Source organism: Astyanax mexicanus, chromosome 2 (genome assembly GCF_023375975.1).
Source record: "Astyanax mexicanus isolate ESR-SI-001 chromosome 2, AstMex3_surface, whole genome shotgun sequence".
Taxonomy (NCBI): domain Eukaryota; kingdom Metazoa; phylum Chordata; class Actinopteri; order Characiformes; family Acestrorhamphidae; genus Astyanax; species Astyanax mexicanus.
This window is the reverse complement of record NC_064409.1, coordinates 70,856,606-70,879,029: the sequence shown is the minus strand read 5'-3', so window position 1 is coordinate 70,879,029 and position 22,424 is coordinate 70,856,606. Positions and strand designations below refer to the sequence as shown.

Below are 22,424 nucleotides of genomic sequence, written 5' to 3'. Positions count from 1 at the left end.
ACACACACACACACACACACACTATCCCTCTCTCACACACACACACACACACACACTCTATTTCTCTCTCACTCTCCTCATCTCTCTCTCCCTCTCTCTCTCACACACACAGACACACACACACACTATCCCTCTCTCACTCTCCTCATCTCTCTCTCTCTCTCTCTCTCTCTCTCTCAGTTGACAGACACTACACTAGCCACACCCCCAGCTCCTCCTCCATTGCTCAGCATGTTTGTAAAACTGAGCGCACAGCCTGCCTCTGTTATCATTTCCCCATCCCAGGATGGGGATTAGCAGGTGACAGCAGCTATTCAGAAACCGCACTGCCATCAGCATCATCTCTGCTCTCTAATCACCCCTCAGTCTGCCTGCAGACCACCCGACACGCAGGATGTACTCGCTGGACTACGACGAGGTGACCTCCTTCCTGGGGGACTGGGGTCCGTTTCAGGTGACTATCTTCATCCTGCTCAGCCTCAGCACCGTGCCCAACGGATACACCGGCATGGCCATGGTGTTCCTCGCAGACACACCCAGCTACCGGTGTAGAACCTCCCACTGGAACGGGAGCGCTGCCAGCCTGGAGCACACCTGGGGAACCTGCTCTCAGGTGCCAGCCCTGAATGGCAGCAGCAACGGCACAGGGCTGTGTGTGGACGGCTGGGAGTACAGCACTGAACGCTATGAGTCTACTATAGTCACTGAGGTACGACACACACAGGCAACATCCTTATGTGGGGAAACATTGAAATGGGTGGTTTCCAGATGGGCATGGGTACTGGAAGAGGTTTCAGTTGGATGATTCATACAGTGCCCACAAATACATACAACACGTAACTAGTGACTGTTGACATTCTAATTTTTAAGCATGTTCATATCAGAACTGTACTATCTTGTTTCCACCATGTTTGTCCAGAAGCCCTGATGACTCAAAACACACTTCTAATAGATGCCGGTGGGCAGTTTTCTTCCTCTAGCTTCTACAATAAGTGTGTGTTCAGAGAAAATAACTCCACACTCCAATTCCTCCAACCTTCCTCTCAAAACATATAGCTAACTTTATGACTATTAATGCTAATGCTAACTTGCTACTACACCATTGCAACATTGGTCTCATAGTGTAGGCTACATTAGGCTCATTGAGTAGAGTTTAGCTACCTGTCTGTCTGCTCCTAGCCCATGGTCTGGTTGTTTGTAGTCATATGCCTCTTTGGTTGTAGTACGTCGTTTTTTTTGGGTTGTAGTTTAATTTTCAGATTTTGTATCCAAGTGTCTCTTTGTTTGTGGATGTTTGGTTTGAGCATACTAACTCTTTGTTTGTGGTTGGTTTGGTTGTATCTCACACTGCCTGTTTGGTTGTAGCCCAGTGTCTTTTTGGTTGTAGCCCAGTGTCTGGTAGTAGCTTTAAATCTGTTGGTTGTATCGCACTGTCTGAGTGGTTGTAGCGCACTGTCTGTTTAGTTGTAACCCACTGTCTATTTGGTTGCAGCTTATTGTCTGTTAAGTCATATCCTAATGTCTGCTTGGTTGTAGTCCAGTGTCTGGTAGTAGCTTTAAATCTGTTGGTTGTAGCGCACTGTCTGAGTGGTTGTAGCCCACTGTCTATTTGGTTGTAGCTTATTGTTGGTTAAGTCATATCCTAATGTCTGCTTGGTTGTAGTCCAGTGTCTGTTTGGTTGTAGCCTAGTGTCTGTTTGGTTGTAGCCCAGTATCTGTTTTGTTGTAGCCCACTGTCTGGTTGGCTGAAACCCACTGTCTGTTCAGTTGTAGCCAACTGTCTGTTTGGTTGTAACCCAGTATCTGTTTAGTTGTAGCCCACTGTCTGGTTGGCTGAAACCCACTGTCTGTTCAGTTGTAGCCAACTGTCTGTTTGGTTGTAGCCAACTGTCTATTTGTTTGTAGCTTACAGTCTGTTTGATTATTGTCCAGTGTCTGGTTGTAGCTTTCAATATGTTTAGTTGTATCCCACTGTCTGCGTGGTTGTAGCCCACTGTCTGTTTTGTTGTAGCCCACTGTTTAAGTGGTTGTAGATTATTGTCTGTTAAGTCATATCCCAGTGTCTGATTGGTTGCAGCCCACTGTTTGTTTGGTTGTGGCGCAGTATTTGTTTAGTTATAGCCCACTGTCTGATTGGTTGAAACCGACTGTCTGGTTGTAGCCCACTGTTTGTTTGGTTGAAACCCACTGTCTGATTGTAGCCCAGTGCCTGTTTGGTTGTCGCCCAGTGTCTGGTTGTAGCTTTCAATCTGTTTGGTTGTATCCCACTGTCTGTTCGGTTGTAGCTTATTGTCTGTTAAGTCTTGTTGTAGCTTTCAATCTGTTTGGTTGTATCCCACTGTCTGTTCGGTTGTAGCTTATTGTCTGTTAAGTCTGGTTGTAGCTTTCAATCTGTTTGGTTGTTTCCCACTGTCTGTTCGGTTGTAGCTTATTGTCTGTTAAGTGTGGTTGTAGCTTTCAGTCTGTTTGGTTGTATCCCACTGTCTGTTTGGTTGTAGCCCAGTATCTGTTTAGTTGTAGCCCACTGTCTGATTGGTTGAAACCCACTGTCTGGTTGTAGCCCACTGTCTACAGTGATTGTTATTGTGTTAACCCACAACCCCACTGTTTGTGGCTGGTTTGTTTGTAGCCCACTGTCTGTTTGGGTGTAGCCCAGTGTCTGTTTGATTGTAGCCCATTATCTGTCTGGTCAGATTTCAGTTCACACATTAAAGGTTAAACCACCTGCCCGATACAGTGTAAATCCCTGAGGCATAAATTCCACGAAACAAAGCAAGCATTAAGGATTGAAGCAGACAGGCTAGCCTTCACCTCAGACGTGCATCGATGGCCTTGAGTGCGTGTGACTCTGTCTATAGTTCACTAGTTGTCCCTAACCCTTTGAGAATATTTCATAGGTCCCGATACTGCGTATCAGAAACACCTCACAAGAACTGCCTGATGTTTTGGAGATGTTCTGACACAGTTGTCGAGCCATAACAATCTGGCGCTTGCCCATTTTTCCTGCTTTTTACACATCAATTTCAAAAAATGACTGCTCATTTTCTTTCTAATATGTAGATACCAACCTTGATTGTATCAGTTTTTGTCTATGTTAAACCATCTAAACCATCAAACTAAAACAAAACATACCCTTTGCAAAAAAGGGTCCAAAGCAGGCTGACCAGTTTAACCAGACTGACCAGTATGAGCTCTCTATTCAGTTTTTTCATCAGGAATGATGTTGTGGCTGATTAGTGTATGCTCCTTTACCCTAGCCCTATATCCACTATTGTTGTGACATATTGTCTGTTTGTCTGCAGTCCAACGTCTGTTTGATTGTTGGCCAATGTCCCCGTTTAAACCCTGTTATCATCAGTATGCAGTACACAGACACTCCTCTGGCACCCACAGGGCTTGGCTATTCTGGCCTGTGCGCCCCTGTTGACTCTGGTGGTTGGCTAACACAGTGCTCCTGTTTCTATGCAGGATCTAAAAGCAGCTAAACATGCTTTGAGTCCATAATTACAGCCCTAAAATGACTCCAGGCTGTACCGACAATGGTCCTGTCAGGAGACAGGCATAGCTCATTTTTCAAACAGCAGATATGTCCAAATATTTGTGGAGACCCTTTGTACGCAATGCATCCAGCTACAGTAATTTGCACCCATTGCTAAAACAGATGTCCTAATCCACACCCAGCTCATCTGAGCCCTGTAGTGAAGTACTGCCAGTAGAATTAGACTCTCTGGAGCAGATAAACATGAACTTGTTGACATTGTGCATTAGTGGAAGTTGTGGGGCAGTGGAACTGTGTTCTCTGGAATGATCCAGTGTTACAGAGTTAAGGATACGGTGGGATGATGATCTTCTAACTGACCTCACTAATGCTCTTAATGCAGAATGCAATCAATCAAATCTTTACAGCAATATAAAGAGCAAACGCTTTAAAATCGTCGTAGTTTAAAAGCAGAAAAAGTATTTTTTAATACCCTTCATTTCAGACAGTTGTCCCATATAGTTTGTGCCATCTGTGTATGTTTGATTGAATTCACTATAGTGTCATAATACCTACTGATTAAGAATTAATGTTTGTTCAAAAGCGCAATTGTAACTCTGAATTGATTAATGATTAAATCGTAAAGATTTTTGGAATCACGATGAGCAGTTTATAAATGTGCCCAATGGACTCTGAACTGGTATTGAGCATAGATTTACTCTTTATTTAGGGCACACACACACAGAGCAGTGGGCAGTTATGTCAGTGCCCTGGAGGAATTTTATGGGGATTAGGTTCCTGTCTCAAGGACACCTCAGTTGTGAAAGTTAAACAAGCAGAAGGCCTTGTTTCTTCACTTTCCCTTAAGACATTTGGGGTTGGGGCTCCAAATGGCTCAACAGACCAAAACCCTGGCCATGGCCCAACGATTGCAAGTTTGAATCCTGGGTCATGCTGCTTTGCCATCAGCAGCCAGAGCAGAGGGAGTACGATTGGCCATGCTCTTCACCCTCATCATTCTAATGCCAATCCCATAGTGACACAGGCTGGCACAGGCATCTGCTGGCTTTTGTATCAGAGCTGAGGATCCAGCGCTTTCCTTTGAGAGCACTTGCTGTCTGGTGATGCTGCATTTGTGGCAGTTTAAAAAGAGGCAGTATGTAGGTTCATATGCATCGGAGTAGGCATAGTCTGTGCTAGTCTTCACACTTGTAGTGTTGAGAGCCTTGCAAGTCATAGGGGGATTACTTAGACAGTTGGGTGGGTCAGTGAGACATGCTTGGGTGCCCCTGCTCATACACTCAGTAGTGGCAGTTATGAGGCCTTGTGTATTGAACCCACAACCTTTTGAGAAACCATGTGTGTACCATGTGTATTTTTGTTTCAAATAACTGTAATTTTTCTCACGTTCTTTTTTCTAAATGTGACATCCCACATATTTCACATTTCACAAGTGTCGTTAAAATGTCCCTTATTACACATTCCAGACTGAAACTGTCTGTATTTGTTAAAATCCAGGAACACCAAATGTTCAAGGTCTACAGGTTTTTTAAAGACATTCACACAAACAAGGTCAGTGCAGCTTGCAGAGAGACAGTGTGAATGTACTTATGGTTATCAGAGTTTAGTCCAACTATAAGCTTTTCTTTATATCTTCATTTTTACCCAATTGTTTGGATAATGAACTCACTCCCTGTTTAATGGAACTCCTCCTATCACGTGCAGTGCTCCTGACAAAAGGAGATCCAGGACACATTTTTGGTCAAGTAGGGCTGGGAGAAATGGCAATATACAATAAAGATATATAATAAAAATCTCAACATAGTATAATATTATCTATTATATAAGGATCAGTATTTATTTACAACACCAAAAACACAGCCTGTTCTGTATTTAAATGGGAAATATATAATAGTTAAATAAATAAAAAAGTAAATAAAAAAGTTGTCATGCTTTACCTTTAATTACAATGTTTTAACACCATAATTTGAACAAGGCTATAGTGATGTACTGATGTCATCCTTCGAGAACCCAAAGTAAGTTAAATCAGATACAATATAACCATATGGTATTTTTTTTATATCTTAATATTTATGATATATTACCCAACCGAAATGTGAAGTCAGCCACTGCCTTCTTTGTTTGAACTGTTGCCAAATGCAGCATCCCTAGACAGAAAAAAAAAACACTTATAGGAAAGTGCCAGATCCCAAGCTCTGATATGTTAGCCAACAGACACCTGCACCAGCAAGCATTAGGTTTGGGCGGTATTACATGGTAATAAATATGAAGTTAAAACTTTTTAATGGTATTTCCATATCGTTTTAAATATGCCAAATTTCTGCTCTGTGTTTTGCTAACATAGATTTAAGATGGTCACAGGTCGCACTCTGAAAACAGGTGGGGAAAAAATCACATGTCTACCCTAGTTGTAAATTTAGACAAAAGAGTCTACAAGGTGTGCCTCAGAACACTCTAAAGATCTTTCACTCGACCGTGTGAGCAGGTTTGGAGCTTTATCTTCTAGATGTGTGCTTAACACTTGCCAGCATCACGCACTAGGAGTTACATATACATATACATAGGGTGCATGGTCGACTGTGATTTGAGCATCTCAGAGCTGGAACTTTAAGTGATTGTGATTGTGTCGGTGTGTTTTCTTCCAGTGGGACCTGGTGTGCGAAAATTCCTGGAAGGTGCCTTTCAGTCTGTCCATCTTCTTCCTGGGCGTGCTGAGTGGATCCTTCGTGTCGGGAGAGCTGTCTGACAGGTACTGAATTTACAAGGGAAGAAGAGAGATGGATAGAGGGCCATTACTGTTGTGTTTGAACCAGCCCAACCAGCTGACTGTATGCAAAGTGGATTGTAAAATGCCTCTGTGGTGCACCATGTAGAACAACAGGTTAACAAGCCATTTTTTTAACCCTTTGAGGCATTTTTCCAGATTAAGCTTATTTTTTTAAATACACAGCATTTTAAATGGAGATTTTCTATTGAAAGGCAACTATAGGCTATGGCCTCTGTCTGACCCAATAAGTGTTTAGCAGTTTTTAAGTTAATCCAAGTCCAATTTGTAAATTAAAGTAGATGAGTGCATTAATTAGCAAGGAGTCTACAAACATTTGGACATATAGTGTATGTGTGTGGGTTATGAAACTGCATGGGACATTTTATATATATATATATAAAAAAAAAAATATATATAAGACCACTTTAGTTTCTGAGTTTCTTCAGTTTCTCTGATTTTGCTATTTATAGGTACTGTATATGTTTGAGGAAAATGAACATTGTTGTTTTATTCTATAAACTACGGACAACATTTCTCCCAAATTCCAAATAAAAATATTGTCATTTAGAGTATTTATTTGCAGAAAATAAGAAATGGCTAAAATAACTAAAAAGATGCAGAGCTTTCAGATATCAAATAAAGCAAAGAAAACAAGTTCATATTCATAAAGTTTTAAGAGTTCAGAAATCAATATTTGGTGGAATAACCCTGGTTTTTAATCACAGTTTTCATGCATCTTGGCATGTTCTCCTCCACCAGTCTTACACACTGCTTTTGGATAACTTTATACCACTCCTGGTGCAAAAATTCAAGCAGTTCAGCTTTTTTTTTGATGGCTTGTGATCATCCATCTTCCTCTTGATTATATTCCACTGGGTTTTCTATCTGGTAAAAATCAAGAAAAAACATTATCATTAAGTGGTCTCTTATTTTTTTCCAGAGCTGTATTTAAATACGCATTAATACTATATTGATGAATATTAATTAATAACACATTTATTAATATTGCATTCAGTTAATCTAAATAAGTCACAGTGACTATGTGTAGACCAATATCTTACGCAGTAAATTTGCCAGTGTTACCTCAACACCGTTAGTATTAAGTTAACACTTTGAGTGTTGAAATTGAACTCTCAGTGGTAATTTAACACTGACATAAGAGTCTGCATGTTGCCTTGTGACTATCTTGTCTCCATTGTCTTCCTGCAGGTTCGGACGTAAGGTGGTTCTATTTGCCACTATGGCCATCCAGACCCTGTCCAGTTTGATCCAGGTGACCTCCGTTAGCTGGGAGATGTTCTGTGTGTTTTTCTTCCTCACTGGCATCGGGCAGATCTCCAACTACATGGCAGCCTTTGTCCTAGGCAAGTAGGGTAAAGTCATATGCACACATATACACTGCTGGACTTTAGAAGAGCCGTATACAGTCACATGCATGAACATAATGTGCCAAAGGTTTTGGGACATTATGTTTATGAATGTTTCTGTACACGGCTCTTCTAAAGTCCAGCAGTGTATGTGTCTTTTGTATGACTTGGAAATTACACATATTATGATATTAAATTGGCCAAATGCAAAGAAGTTTGTTTTCTAGTGAATTTCTATTTATAAAGTTAATTTGACATGGGGTAACACAAAATACAAACACATGTGCTACAAAAACCCTAAATTGTTATTGGCTGTTTTAAAACAATGTTCTTCAAAGAAAGATTGGAAAGGATTTTTCCTCTACAGGCTGTGATTATAATTAAATAATTCAAGAGATCGGTAGGAATTTCAGTATGTGAAGTTTAAGAGCACAAGCCTAAGCTGAAATAGAATAAGAATATAAAATAAAAATAAAACTTTTCTAGGTTATATAGTGCAAACAATAAGTGAAAACCACAACCAGTCATATTAAGAATATGGTTTGTGTTTTTTTTCCTCCTAAATCTCTTGTAATTTAACTATTCATAACCATAACCAGTCATATTAAGACTATGCTTGAAGTGGAAACAGAGACAGATTTTTTTTTAAATAGAGTACAGAGCTAAGGGATTAGTACAACTGCCTACGAAACAGTCACGTGTACAATTTACTTACAGTATTTGGGACAATAAGAGCACTGTCGCGAGGAGCTTTTTAACTGTACCGTGGAGCTCACCTACTGTCGCGCGGAGCTCTTTAACTGTACCGCGGAGCTCATACTGTCTCGCGGAGCTTACCTACTGTCGGGCGGAGCTTTTTAACTGTACCTTGGAGCTTACCTACTGTCGTCACACCCCTAATATTCACTAATACCACTTACAACTTTACTGTACACAACACGAGCCTTATGTTCACCATGTCCTTTATCACCAACAATCTCTACAATACAAAAGCAGTGTGAAAGTCTGGTGGAGGACATGCCAAGACGCATGAAAGCTGTGATTAAAAAAAAGGGTTATTCCACCAAATATTGATTTTTGAACGCTTTACACGCATTACTGTCGTTGTTTCTAAATGAATATGGACTTTTTTTCTTTAATTATTTGAGGTCTAAAAGATTTTTCTCTGCAAATAAATGCTTCTAATGTCAAAATTAATGTCAGAATTAATTTTACATAAAATCAGAGAAACTGCTTATTTTGAAGTTGTTTCTTAATTTTTTACAGACTTTTATGTGAAACTGTGTGAAAGAACACTTTGTTTACCGACATTTTAAGAATGTTGGGTATTTTACTAAAGTCAAGTCAAGTCTATAGGCTTTTATTGTCATTACATACAGTACAGTACAGGAACACAGTGTAACGAAATGACGTTCCTACGGAAACATGGTGCAACATGGAACAGCAATACAATAGACAACATAAAGTGAAAACGTGTAACGAATGTGCAACATAGAACTTTAATAATAAAATAAATACAATATATACAACAAACATGAGACAATTTAACAGACAAGACAGTGCAGTACCATATTGGTACAATGAAATGTGTGTGATGAAGATAAGGTGCAGAGATATGTGTCGTACTGTAACATATAGAACATGCACATGATCACAGCAGTTACTGAGGTAGAGAATATACAGTTCTTATAGAATTAAGCAGCAAATACTGTCAAAACACTGTCAGTCCTTTAGCTTAGTGATTATAACACCACTGGAATCCGTCCTTGATGTTACGTTATCCGGGGCTGGTTTGGTGTGTTAAATGATACCATAATTAGGGGACTTGTTGTACTATGGATGCTTGTGAGGGTGTTAAATGCTGACAGGTTGGGTTTCAGGTCCAACGAGTCTCATTCTCTTTGTTTATTTCCCCCTCTCTCTCCCACAGGCTGTGAACTGCTGGGGAAGAATTTGCGTGTGGTTTATTCAGTTCTGGGCACCTGTGTGTTTTATGCACTGGGCTATGCCCTCCTCCCCCTCTGTGCTTATTTGTTAAGGAGCTGGAGGCTGCTGCTGACTGTCCTCTCTCTGCCTGGCCTACTCTACATACCCCTCTGGTGGTAAGATCCAGCAATAACACCGTTATTTAACCAGAAATCTTTGTTACTGTTGTGAAAGGGGCACTGACCCACTGATTTGAGCTGACTTCACCATCAGCTCAAATTTGAAAAGGGCTATAAATTGGGAGGGGTAGTTTGGGAGGGGAACAGGGTGATGTATGGGTTTAGAGGCAGGCCAGGAGGGAATGCTGTTTGGGCTGAGCAGTGTGCCTCTGATAGTGGTGAGATGAGGATGGTTGGACGTCAGCAGGGGGGGCGGTGTTATTGACTGACTGATCTGCATATTGTGATTTGTCTGCGTACCAAAGTAACCGGACATGCCATCCATGCCTATAGCACAGTTGAGCCTGAGAGGGCGCTGCAGAGATAGAAATGCGTTAATAAAAGCATTTTTAAAAGGTTAGGAAATGTTTATAAAAATTTTAAGCAGGACTGCTATGTTTCATTACAGCTATAAATGGAACATATATGGTTTAGGGTTTAGTGGCTCTTTAAAAGGGTGTAGACACCACAGCAACCATCTAGCAACACCACAGCAACCGTCCACCAACACCATAGCCATCACCTAGCATCACCACAGCAACCACCTAATTATACTGGATTACGTTGCTTGTGCTTTTTGGAGTGATACATTGTACTGTTTTCATACAACAGACGTTAAAGTTTTTTTTTTTTTTACATTGTAAATGAATAATGAAGTCACCTAGACTTTGAAAAACTCATAAGCAATCATGTAGTAAAAGTGTTAAACAAACTAAAATACTCTTATCTGGGGTGCTGTTAACTTGCAGTTTCTGAGACTGGTATTTTCGATTTCAATTTAAAGTTCTTGAAGTTTTTCGGATTGATTGACCTTCATTTCTTAAAATATTTTTATTCTTTACTTAGTTGAGTAGTTTTTGTCATAATATGGATTAAAACTTACTCAAATACAGCTATTCACTGTATACCAACCAACTCTACCTCTTCACAACTTTACAACTGATGCTCTTAAACACATTAAGAGGCAAGACATTTAATAATGAACTCTTGTTGAGTTCAGCACAGCTGTTAACTGAAAGGCATTCCAGGTGACTCTACCTCATAAAGCTGACTGAGAAAATCCAGCTAAGATGAACATAGCTGTAATCTAAGCAAGAGGTGTTATATCTAAACTATACAATATATTTGGCTTTGTTTAGCCCTTTTTATTTACTAAAAATGTTTTTCTTCATAGTTTTGATGACGGTATTAATCTACAATGCGAGCAGTTAAAAAATGAAATACAGCAAAACATTGATTACTTGTTCTAAAATTATTTGAATTACACGTGCCAACTAGTATCTAGGAGGCATTTCCCGTGGATGCTAAAAAGTATTTGCACTGACTCCACTGTGGAGTCTGACTAATATTGGCATTATCTGGCTAGAATTGGCCAACTACGTACTATGTATCCCTGGTGCACACGTGATGATGTGGATAAAGGAATGTTAAATGCATGCACAACTTTGAACTTTATATACTGTCCCATTAATCTGGCACCTACGTTTAGGCATCTCTCAAGCCATGACCATGCTGTGTTCAGCCTCACTCACAGGATAGGACCTGACAACTTACAGAACTTTACTTAATGATACATTTACATACTGCTGTACCATGAATTTTACTATGTAATTTTGTATGCATGATTAAAGAAAACGAGATTAACTGTAGTCAGATCCTAATAGCTATAAATGAGTATGAAATGCTTTCACACTTCAGTGCAATACTGATATTTACTAATCCTATCTATTGTTTTATTAATCCTATCACTACAATGTTCCCCTTTTTGTTCCATCCTCTCAGTTCAGTGTTCTCTCACCATCAGGTTTATTCCAGAGTCTCCACGCTGGCTGCTGGCTAAAGGCCGGGTCCAAGAAGCTGAGGACATCATTAGAGCAGCAGCCAGGAGAAATGGCATCACTCCTCCTGAGGTCATCTTCAAGGGTTCGGACTTTCTGCTCTCTGAGGTAAGGGCAGCTTTATGAGCCAGTTATCAAAAAAATGTAATTGTTAATTAATCTGGCATGTTAATGAGCTTCTGTGCTTCTGTGTGTGTGTGTGTGTGTGTTTTGTTCTAATATCAGAAGAGTCGGGCCAAAAACTCTGATGTCTCCTACACATACATGGACCTAATCCGGACCCCAAAGATGAGGCACATAACTCTGCTCAACGGTGTTGTATGGTAAACACAGTCTTTTCTTGAAGGACATTTACATTAGTACAGTAGTGCTGTCCACTGTATGTTTTTAACTTTTAGCAAGATCTTGTTCAACATACTTTCACAGTAACCTAAGTCATAAACGCTCATTCTAAACCTATTTTTAAATTAAAAAAATTCCTTAAGTTTCATTACAGAGTTTGTTAATAGTTTTTGTCTTGCATAGATAAGTACATCATCTAATAAGAAAGCACTATCACAATATGGTGTATTTAAGATTCCTGCTTGACTTTTAATTTTTAAAGCATTTTTACGGTTTAGATTGTTCTAAAGCAGTTAGTAGGTTAAATTAATTTTGTTGGAATTTTTGTTGGACATCCTGTTGTACTGGTGATAGAAGCATGTATAAGATCTTAGGCCAATCAGCTCAAAACAGAAAAAAAAACATAACAATATATTAAACATTAAAGCATAAAGTCATGTGGATAGAAAAGGATGATCACGAAAGTAAATATGGTAATGAATGTTATGAACATATAAAAAAGTTAACCAAAAACATGTAAATAGATAAATAAATAGGTTTTTACTCCAGATTTGGCAGTTAGCATCTGTTAGTTTTAGTATTCTCCTTCAAGCGTGTTGAGCTGCTCAGTGATATTGTTTGAAAATAAGCAGCTGGCTGGCTTCTTGGTCTTAGGTTTAGCATGTGCTTGCCTTCACTCTTCCAGCACTTGTAGTTAGTTGCTGGGGTTTAGAAATGACTTTTTTGGAAATAATGTATAATTATGTGGGACCAGAACTTTAAATGTCAAAGAAATTTATAAATACACGGAGTCTATAGATTTGACAAAATCTATTAAGGTAAACCCATTGCTAAAACAAGTGTTCAATTGTGCACATAATGTAGCTTATAATGTACACTGACATGCCACATATCATGGTACAGGAATTAGTATCATGTCCCATGACTTTTGCCACATCCCTTAAAAGCCATAGAATGCAGCACTGACCTGTGGGATATGTGTGTGGGGCGTCATGGATTAAATGTGGATGTGATTTCTGCTAGAGATGCTTTTCTGATCCCATGGCCAGTGTTCAGCCTCACTCACAAGATAATACCACACAACATATACAGGTGTGGCCACTACCAAGCTAAACCATATAACACCTCATGATCAGCTTACGTACTGCTATCCTATGTCTTCTGGCATGTGAGTTTATTACAGTACTGCTTCTACCACTAATTATAACAGTTAACACTAAATGCTGTTTTTCCAGGTTTATCATCACCATCACTTACTTCGGCTTGTCTCTGAGCACCCCTAACATGAATGGAGACCCGTATCTGAACTGCCTGCTCTCTGCTCTGATGGAGATCACTGCTTATGTTCTGGCCTGGATTCTGCTGAAGCTGCTGCCCAGGAGAGCGCTCATCACTGGCCCGCTGCTTTCCGCTGGCCTGGTTCTGCTGCTAATCCATGTTGTACCTCCAGGTGACCACCCCTGATTTTGCTGGCTTCTGTTCCATCACTGAGAACAGTCCATTACCTGAATGCATCAACTCCCATAACAGATGCATGTAACTGGCTATTACACGCTGATGCAAAATTAAGAACATCCCTAAACCTCTCAAAATAACTACAATATATTAACACAGAACTAATTGTGATCAACAATATGATACTTCATCGTCATGCCCACATTCCAGCATAAACATAGCGGATGTATGTAGCGTAGTATGAAGATGATTCGTGCAGAGACTCAAGAGAACTCCAGACAAACTCAAGTCCAACTAAACTTCTTTAATATATTTACATTCTACTAAAATACATTCATTTACAATGGTTATATATTGTCGCTGTCCAATGAAAAACACTTATCTCCAAAACAGCAACTTTACAGGATAGAGAAAAAATCTTGTAAACTTTCAATGGAAGTCAATGTAAAAAGAGGTTATTTCAGGTCATTTTGAAGAGTTTCTATTGGTCCGTTCATCAAGAAATTTTGGCACAGTGTAAGGGACAATTTGTCTGTTCAAATTATGTTGTAAACTAAAAATCCACAAAAAAGGATATAAGTGGTTTTCATAGGACAGCGAGGATATGCAGCTAAAACAGGGAGCCTAGTGCATCCCAAATTTTGTTATCAACATTAACATTTTAGTCATTATGGCTTTTAGAAAAATTTGTTTTGGGGATGGGGGTAGGGTACTAAAGGACTCTGTGGTGCAGCCTAAGCTTTTGTCCTTAATGGATTTTTTCCCCTTTACTTTTACTTTTATACTTTAAGTAGTTTTAAACCAGTACTTTTACACTCGTACATGAAAAAGTGGCTTACACTGATACTTCAACATTTTTGTACTATAACGGTAACTATTTTAAACCCTAGAATCTATACTTATACCTGAATAATAATTGTTAATACTTTCGACACTAACTAACAGTAACTAATAGTAATAGTACACAAATAGTTCTAATACATCCATGAGTCTCCTATTATTTTCACTAGTCTATGTTTGGCTTCTTTTGAAAAATATGTTAAAATCTCTTAATGGTATAATTTTGATGTGTGCAATTTCTTTTTTACAGTGCTGTGGAATATTTTACCATATGTCTCAATGCCTTTTTTTGACACACTTTTAATCTGCTTTTTGTTATTTATATTGTGTTAAAATTGTCACGATTAACAGGCCAATAGAAATGAACCAAAATGATTCAGTATAAAATATAAATTAAAATATAAATTCTCCTGTAAGGTTTCTGTTTGAGAGATACGAGGTGGAGCTGCAAGTAACAGTGATGATATTTCTGCTACTAATTAACACCAGTTCTACCATAACACTTTTAACTCATCTTAATCCCACTCAATAAGGCTTATTCTTGCTTTACGTAATTAATTTGATCACAGTCAGTCAGTTACACATCCTCATACCTGCAGTATAAGACCTGGTTCTGAAGCAGTGCTGTGTGTTGTGTGTGTTCTGTAGATTACAGTGGGGTGACTGTGGCTCTGGCTATGGGGGCCAAGCTGGGGGTCACTGCAGCGTTCTCCGTGCTCTATATCTCAGCGGTGGAGCAGTTCCCCACCGTGGTGCGGGGCATGGGGATGGGCGTCTGTTCCATGTGCTCAAAAACCGGCAGCACGCTCGCTCCTTTCTTCCCCTACTTCGGTGAGTAGACATCTGTCCTGCACACACCTCACTGATTCACTGTCATGCAAGAAACTTTTACATTATATAATTAGTTTAAATTATCAGATGCAGACATTTTACTATGTTACAATTAAAAAAATAGTTCAGATTTAAGTGAATATTTGTGGCGCAATTAGTAATCATAATACTGCTGTATTATAATACAAATAGCATGAGATGTGTTGGTGTTTATTATTATTATTGCAAGTAGTTAAAAAAATATTATTCCTATTTACTGTCAAAATCAAATCAAAATCTGTTTAAGGACTTTGAAGTCCTTGACATGACTAAGTCCTAATCGATTAACTCAATTAATTTAAAATAAATGTAGGTATATTGTTCAACTTCAAGCTTTATTATTTTTAGTAGTAGTATTATTAGTATTGGTAGTATCAGTAGTAGTAGTCTGAGTAGTAGTAGTTGTTGTTGTTATTATTGAGAAGTTTAGTTTACTATAGTTTTTATTTTTTACATTTAAAGTGACATTATTTGTAGGATTGAAGGATTAGGTTGTTGTTAATGAACAAAAAAAAGAAACCTGACGCTCTTCTGTAGGTAGACGCTTTTGGTTTCAGGTAATCTTGTTATGACATTACAACACATGCACCCCAAACTCAAACCCAAAACTCTACAATTATCAGATTAGAGCTGCCTCTGGGCTGACGACAGAGCTTTTTTTCACTGAAGAACCAGCATTCACACCACAATGTCTTGTGAAAATCATTTTCACTGTTTTACACAGGCGGGCGCATTTGGTTGAGACATTTCTCCTTTAGTTTTAAACTGCAGTTTTGAGTCTGATGTGACTAGCTAACAACTATGTATAGAAATTAGCATCATGCAAATACCTAAAAACTGTGTCACTTGCCTTAAACTGTATCATGTTGAGAATTAATCTCATATATTTTGGTTAATAAAATTAAATATACAGTTTTAGGATGGGATATATATTGGACAAACCTTTTGTATCTCACTTTTTATGATTATGTAATTATGGCATAGGCTCTGTACACTGTATTTCATGATAAACAAATAGAACATAATGAACAATAGAAATGCTCTAAAATACTGTAACTTGACTTTCAGACTTTTTTCACTAAATTTCATTATAAGGTAAAGAAGTGATATCTTTGAGTTTTTTATGCGACTGTGACTTTAAACTTTACATAAATTCTTGGCTTTGGTCATTTTAACCCTCCTGTTATGTTACGGGTCAAATTGACTCGTTTTTAAAGTTTGAAGATCTAGAAAAATTGTTAAAAGTATTTTTTCAGAATGAAACTTCTTCTACTTGCCTTAATTAATGTAATCAACATATAATATAAAAATGGTTGATCTCACATATTTGCAACCCCCTGCAAAAACAACAACTAAAACCAAAAGTGAATTATCCTAAAAACAAGTGAATTATCTTAACTGAACCATTACCTGTTAGAGGTAAGGAACACCACTGCATTAAATATTGATAGAATAATAAAGGTTTCACGCATCTTTTGGATAATTAAACATGCACCAGGTAAAACTGACCCGGGAACACTATTGCTGTTCCTGACAAATGAATATAACACAATTAACCTATATTTTTTATAGATTTTGTGTATTTTATAAGCATTTTTAATAGAATACATAAAAATGCAAAAAGGCTTAGGTAGCTAACAGGAAAATAATTTTCACTAGTTCGCATCGTAAAACTACTGGTATGTACTTACGCTTAACTCAGACCACATCTAGTTGTTATGGTTGTCTCAAATATGCTGTCACTAAAATCAGGCATTAAAAGAGCTACTACAGTATTTCCCATTAGCACACATTCATCTAGTATTGTTTGTTCACTCAATGCCTTCATTAAGCTGGTAAATTAGTGTTTCTGGGTGCTGTATCTGCTGGACCTGGTGGAGCTTCTGCTACAGTAACACTGTGCTAACCCTGCAGGTCACTATGATCGGATCCTGCCCTACATTCTGATGGGGGCGCTGACCGTGTTAGCTGGGCTGCTGAGCATTCTGATGCCAGAAACTCGAGGCTCGCCCCTGCCTGAGGACCTCTCGCAAGTGCAGACTCTTAACTGGTATGTCTCTGTTTACCCTCTGCTCTATATGCACATGCACACACACACACACACACACACACTCATTCATGGTTAAAGTGGCCTTCAGGCACTTTTTAACAGCTTCTTCAGTCAAAATTATTACCTTCACTCGTAAGAGAACAATATCTGGACTCCTGCCAGATCTATATACATACTCAGTTTCCAGTCAGACTCGCCCTCAAAGGAACACATCACCCAAACATGCTGCTGCTGCTGACTCTCTAAAGCTTCAGGGCCTGCATGTGCACTCAGATTTCACCATCACGTTCTCAAAACTGCATATATTTACTAGAGGTGTCAATCCTTTACAAAAATTCTGTAAACTCTGAATAATCTATAAAACTTCTCCTTAATAGTAAAAAGCCTTTAATGGTGGACATTCAAACGTAATTAAAATAATCAATATTAGATTAGCAAGATGCCACTATTTTTATAATTTTTATAATTAAAATTAAAATGTTTAAAAGGTTTAAATGCTGATACTTCTGTGTGTTTTATAAGATTAAAATAATAGTGTAGTATTTTCTGTGTAACAGCCTGTCTGGGATTGCAGCGGACATAACTAAACTAAACTCAAAATAGACGCATGAACAGACAGGACTACTTAAAATAACACTGAATAAACTAACAAAACAGAAAACAAAGAAACAGCAACTTGACTGACGTGGAACACACACAAGACAAGACAAACTACAGTCATATGAAAAAGTTTGGGCATCTCCAATAAAATGATAAGGGTGCCCATACTTTCGCACCGGTCAAATTTTGGTTTAATGCATATTGCACATTTTCTGTTAGTACAATAAACCTCATTTCAATCCTGAAATATTACTGTGTCCATCAGTTATTAGATATATCAAACTGAAATGACTGTTGCAAACACCCAAATATTTAGAACTAAAAATGATTAAGATTAATAGGGGTGCCCAAACTTTTTCATATGACTGTAACACTGCAAACACAGGGTCTTAAATACACATGGAAGGAACAGGAAAAAGGAAACAACTGGGGACAGAAAATGAGAGGGCGGAGCTACAAATGAACACAGGTGGAAGCACTAAAGACATGGGCGGAGACAAGGAGAGACACATGGCTAGGACGACAAATAAAGGAGGGGATAAAATGGAGGCTGACAAGGGACAGGACAGACATTTTCAGTAAAAAAATACATATTTACATACATATTTTACATATTTACATATTTATTTATATATATATATGTAGGCACCCATAACGTTTTTTTTTTCTTCTTTTTTCATTTAATCGAATTAGAATTATTCTCTTTTAAAAACCTAGTATAATTATCATTATACTATTATTTGTTTGAACCTTCAGCACGTCAACATTTTCAGTTCTTCAGCTTTCGGTTAAAAAGAGAAATATAGCGAGAGAGAAGAAGAAGAACACAAAAGAACCGATTACAGACATCATACAGCCATTTTGATTAAACAAGGGGATTTTTTCAGCCTAAACTTCCCAAACATTATTTGGAAGGGGATTCCGAAGTTTTCATAAGAAACAAATCTTTCATCTGCTGAGGCCTTCTGACCCAGCAAGAAGCCAGCAGCCTGTGATCTGAGTATTATATGTAACAGAAGAACACAGACACATGTCTGTCTCCTTGTCTGTGAATGAACAAAGCCCAGGACAGCCCCTAAAGCCACACTCATGCCTTTGCTGTAATGAAATACTGCATGTTTTTGACACAGAGCCGTTCATTCCTCCCCAGGTGCTGTGGCTGCTGTAGACCAGCATGTTCAAGAAGAAGCTGTAAGACTGAGAAGGCACACAAGCTTCCGCCAGCTGTGTGATTCCATGTACACTACATACCTCATACGTAGATAGTATAAAACTTGACTTTGGTACACTGAAAAAAGCAATACATTTAGATTGACATTCAAATGTGTGAATCATTATATGGTCTTATATTCATTATAGAAGTCTTAAATAGACCATATTAAGTCTTGAAAAAATGAATAAAATATTTTAGATCCACACAGTTTTGCACTTCTGTTTACTTTCTTACTTACTGGTAATGACTGTGGTGTGATAATATAATGTTTTATTTGTGTGGAGATGCTTTGCACACCATATTACAATCTGTTAAACTTAATGTATTACTTTTTGCAGTGTATGCAGACAGTATTTTTCCAATGGAATAAGGTTTACTCTTAAAACTAGGCACCATTGTTCATACTGATGCTGAAGGTGCGCACCAAATGTGTCATAAATGTCATGTTATGTCATGTGAGCTGTACTGACGTGCACAAGTTTTATGGTTTAAAATGGTCATACTTGTACTAAGGCCTGTTTCTATGTCTTTTGATTTATTTTTTATAATTGAATTTGTGTTGTAAATCCAGGGTAACACTGTTAACATTGTGAAAAGATGTGATTTTTAAATTGGTGAGAGTTTGTTTTTTACTGTGCTGTTCATTATTGACCTGATATAGGATTGAAATGAACAATGAACAATGAACACTTCTATTGTTATATTGTAAATAAAGGGAGGCTTACTACATTGTGAAGTGATTTTGAGCCACTTGGAGTGTTTATTTTTTTAAGTGTTGTTGAAAATTAAACAGAATGCTACTGGAAACTTATCTGAATCACTACTGCTGAGCTGCAGTGACTAAGTATGATAGTCATGTGGGTGTCTCCATCATTCAGGATATTTGTTGGGGTGGCTAAACACTTTGGTTTAGTTAATTTAAATGGCTTGATGAAAGTGCTTTAGGCTTGAACTGGAGAAGGTTTTACTCTTGTGCATCACTGGATGGTCTATATTATAAGTTTATGAGGACTAGATCTGCCAAATAAATAAATAAATAAATAAATAAAAACAAGTAAATGACTCAATAAAAGTAATGTATAGAATAAAACTGTAACGAATAATGAACCTTATTTATGTAAAACCTTAAGCCTTACATAAATGAATTCGTTATTTATATGTTTCTTTATTAACATTTTCATTTTTATATACACTGCCTGACCAAAAAAAAGGTCTCACTAATAATTTGCTGGACCGTCTTCAGCTTTGATTGCGTCATGCATTAACTGTGGTATTGTTTCAGCAAGCTTCTGCAATGTCACAAGATTTATTTCAATCCAGCGTTGCTCTTGCAGCATTGATGATGGTAGAGTCTGACCGCTGCACAAAGTCTTCTCCATCCAGCACATCCCAAAGATTCTCAGTGAGGTTAAGGTCTGGACTCTGTGGTGAACAATCTATGTGTGAAAATGATGATCTCATGCTCCCTGAATCACTCTTTCACAATTCCAGCCCCATGAATCCTGGCATTGTCATTTTGGAATATGGCCGTGATCATCAGGGAAGAAAAAATACATTGATGAAATAACCTGGTCTATATTCAGTATATTCAGGTAGTCAGATGACCTCTTCTGATTCAATGTGTTTTCTTTCTTTTTAGGATTTTTTTTTTACATTGTAAATTTAACATTAAAGATATCAAAGCTATACAGCAACACATGCAGAATTATTTTGTAAAAAAGAAAAAGTGTTAAACAGACCAGAATATGTTTTATAGTTTAGATTATTGTAAGTAGCACATTTATCTCAGTGTCTTCATTAGGTAAAGTCACCTGGAATAGTTTTCTCAGCCTCTTGAAGGAGTTCCTGGAGGTGCTGAACAATAGTTACTGCTCTTCTTTCACGCTGTGAAAATCAGCTCATCCCAATTTTTGTTTACTACAAAATTTCATATGTGCCCCTTAATTGTTTTTGTGTCTTTAATATTAATATACAGTGTAGAAAATCAATGAAATACAGAAATAAAGAAAAAGCATTTAATGAGGAGGTGTGTCCGTATTTTTGTCTGGTAATTTTCTGTATATACCATACCTATTCATTTCTAAAGACATTTATTTCGAGTGTTGGTTATGGTGCAGCCATAATGTTGGGGTTATTTTGGAGATGGGGAATATATCAGTATTTATAAACTTTGGTATTTTTATCTACTTTGCAGTTAGACATCACTGGGCCCCTCCCATTAGAAAAAAAAATCCCGTAAATGTCCCATTTAAAACCTAGACTGCAAATCTCACGATCTGTAAAACATGCTCGCGGGCGGATGCTCGTTTAAATGACTTGGAGATCAGCGCAGTAGTGCACGAGCCGATCACAGCTTTTCAAATCTTGACCGCGCGCGAGACCTGCTCTGACCACTAACGGTCAACTCCAGACCTGACAGTACTCTGCTGTTTTACAGGTAAAAACGCCAGCAGTGTTTAATAAAAATAAAATAAATAGTAAAATAAATATTTGGAGGCCGTATTTTTAAAACTCCTGACAGATAATGTGCCGTTTATATTGTATTTTCGCAATAAATCATTTTAATTTATTCAAACCAGCTAGCTTAGCGTAGGTTAGGTTAGCTAGCTATTAACCTAGGTTAGCAAGTTTGCTAACAGTTGGAAATAAATATCTGAAAATACAATATAAATAGCACATTTAACTGTGAGGAGTTATACAAATATAGCTATATATTGATTTAATCCAAAAATATAAGAAATTATTAAATATTCCCCATATAATATAAGTTAGACAATAAATGTTATTTAATTGCTTTCATTATCATAATTCATTATTATATTAAATGCCCTAATTTGTAAATTACACTGTATTTATTTGTGTTTTAGCTTTCTTATTAGTCAATGGAGATGCTAGCTAGTTAGCTATATTTTAAATGTTCAAGAATTAACTTACTGTTCAATAATTAGAAATAATACAGATTAAGTTGTGCTACTACATCTTACGTTATGTAGGCACACTGTAAACCCATACATTGTTTTAACACAAATAGGTCATTTTAACCCAAGGTAAACTTGTAGAGCATGTATTATGATTAACTGCCTGGTCTCTGTGTTGTTGGCTGTAAGGACAAGCATAATTTCCAAGTAACAGTAACTCTGTGTTGGCTGTACTCTCAATACTGTTCACTCTATAGCTAAATTATGTGAATGCACGATTTGGAGGGGGAAAAACTACTAATATGAGCTTTTTTGCCTTCTGCACCCCATTAAATTTAATGTCATTGTTTATTTTGGTGCCCCTTTAATTTATTTATTTTTAACACCAACATATGTACAGCTCTGGAAAAAATGACAAGACCACTTCAGTTTCTGAATCCGTTTCTCTGATTTTGCTATGTATAGGTATATGCTTGAGTAAAATGAAATTCCAAATAAAAATATTGTCATTATAGCGTTTA

At 37.7% G+C, this 22,424-nt stretch overlaps 2 protein-coding genes across 4 annotated transcripts in view; both read left to right on the top strand.

The window, feature by feature from the left end:
• The first annotated feature begins 246 nt into the window (after positions 1–246).
• LOC103029834 (solute carrier family 22 member 4) lies at positions 247–19,725 on the top strand. Of its 2 annotated transcripts, none has more exons than XM_007253596.4 (10): positions 247–709; positions 6,145–6,248; positions 7,476–7,630; positions 9,564–9,735; positions 11,582–11,723; positions 11,844–11,938; positions 13,193–13,407; positions 14,901–15,083; positions 17,037–17,172; positions 18,923–19,725. In XM_007253596.4, exons 1-10 carry the CDS (start codon positions 395–397, stop codon positions 19,002–19,004), a joined length of 1,599 nt encoding a protein of 532 aa, XP_007253658.2. In that variant the 5' UTR covers positions 247–394; the 3' UTR covers positions 19,005–19,725. The 2 variants fall into 2 exon arrangements, with proteins under 2 accessions (XP_007253658.2, XP_007253657.2); XM_007253595.4 differs by having other exon boundaries at positions 251–709; positions 11,841–11,938.
• A 1,621-nt stretch (positions 19,726–21,346) lies between these two features.
• stox2b (storkhead box 2b) overlaps positions 21,347–22,424 on the top strand; it is an 86,712-nt gene continuing 85,634 nt past the window's right edge. Inside the window, exon 1 of one of the 2 annotated variants that reach the window (XM_007253591.4) lies at positions 21,347–21,422. The gene's annotated coding sequence lies outside the window, so the exon portion shown is untranslated. The remainder of the gene's footprint in view (positions 21,423–22,424) is intronic. The other variant, XM_022672017.2, reaches the window with a different exon arrangement.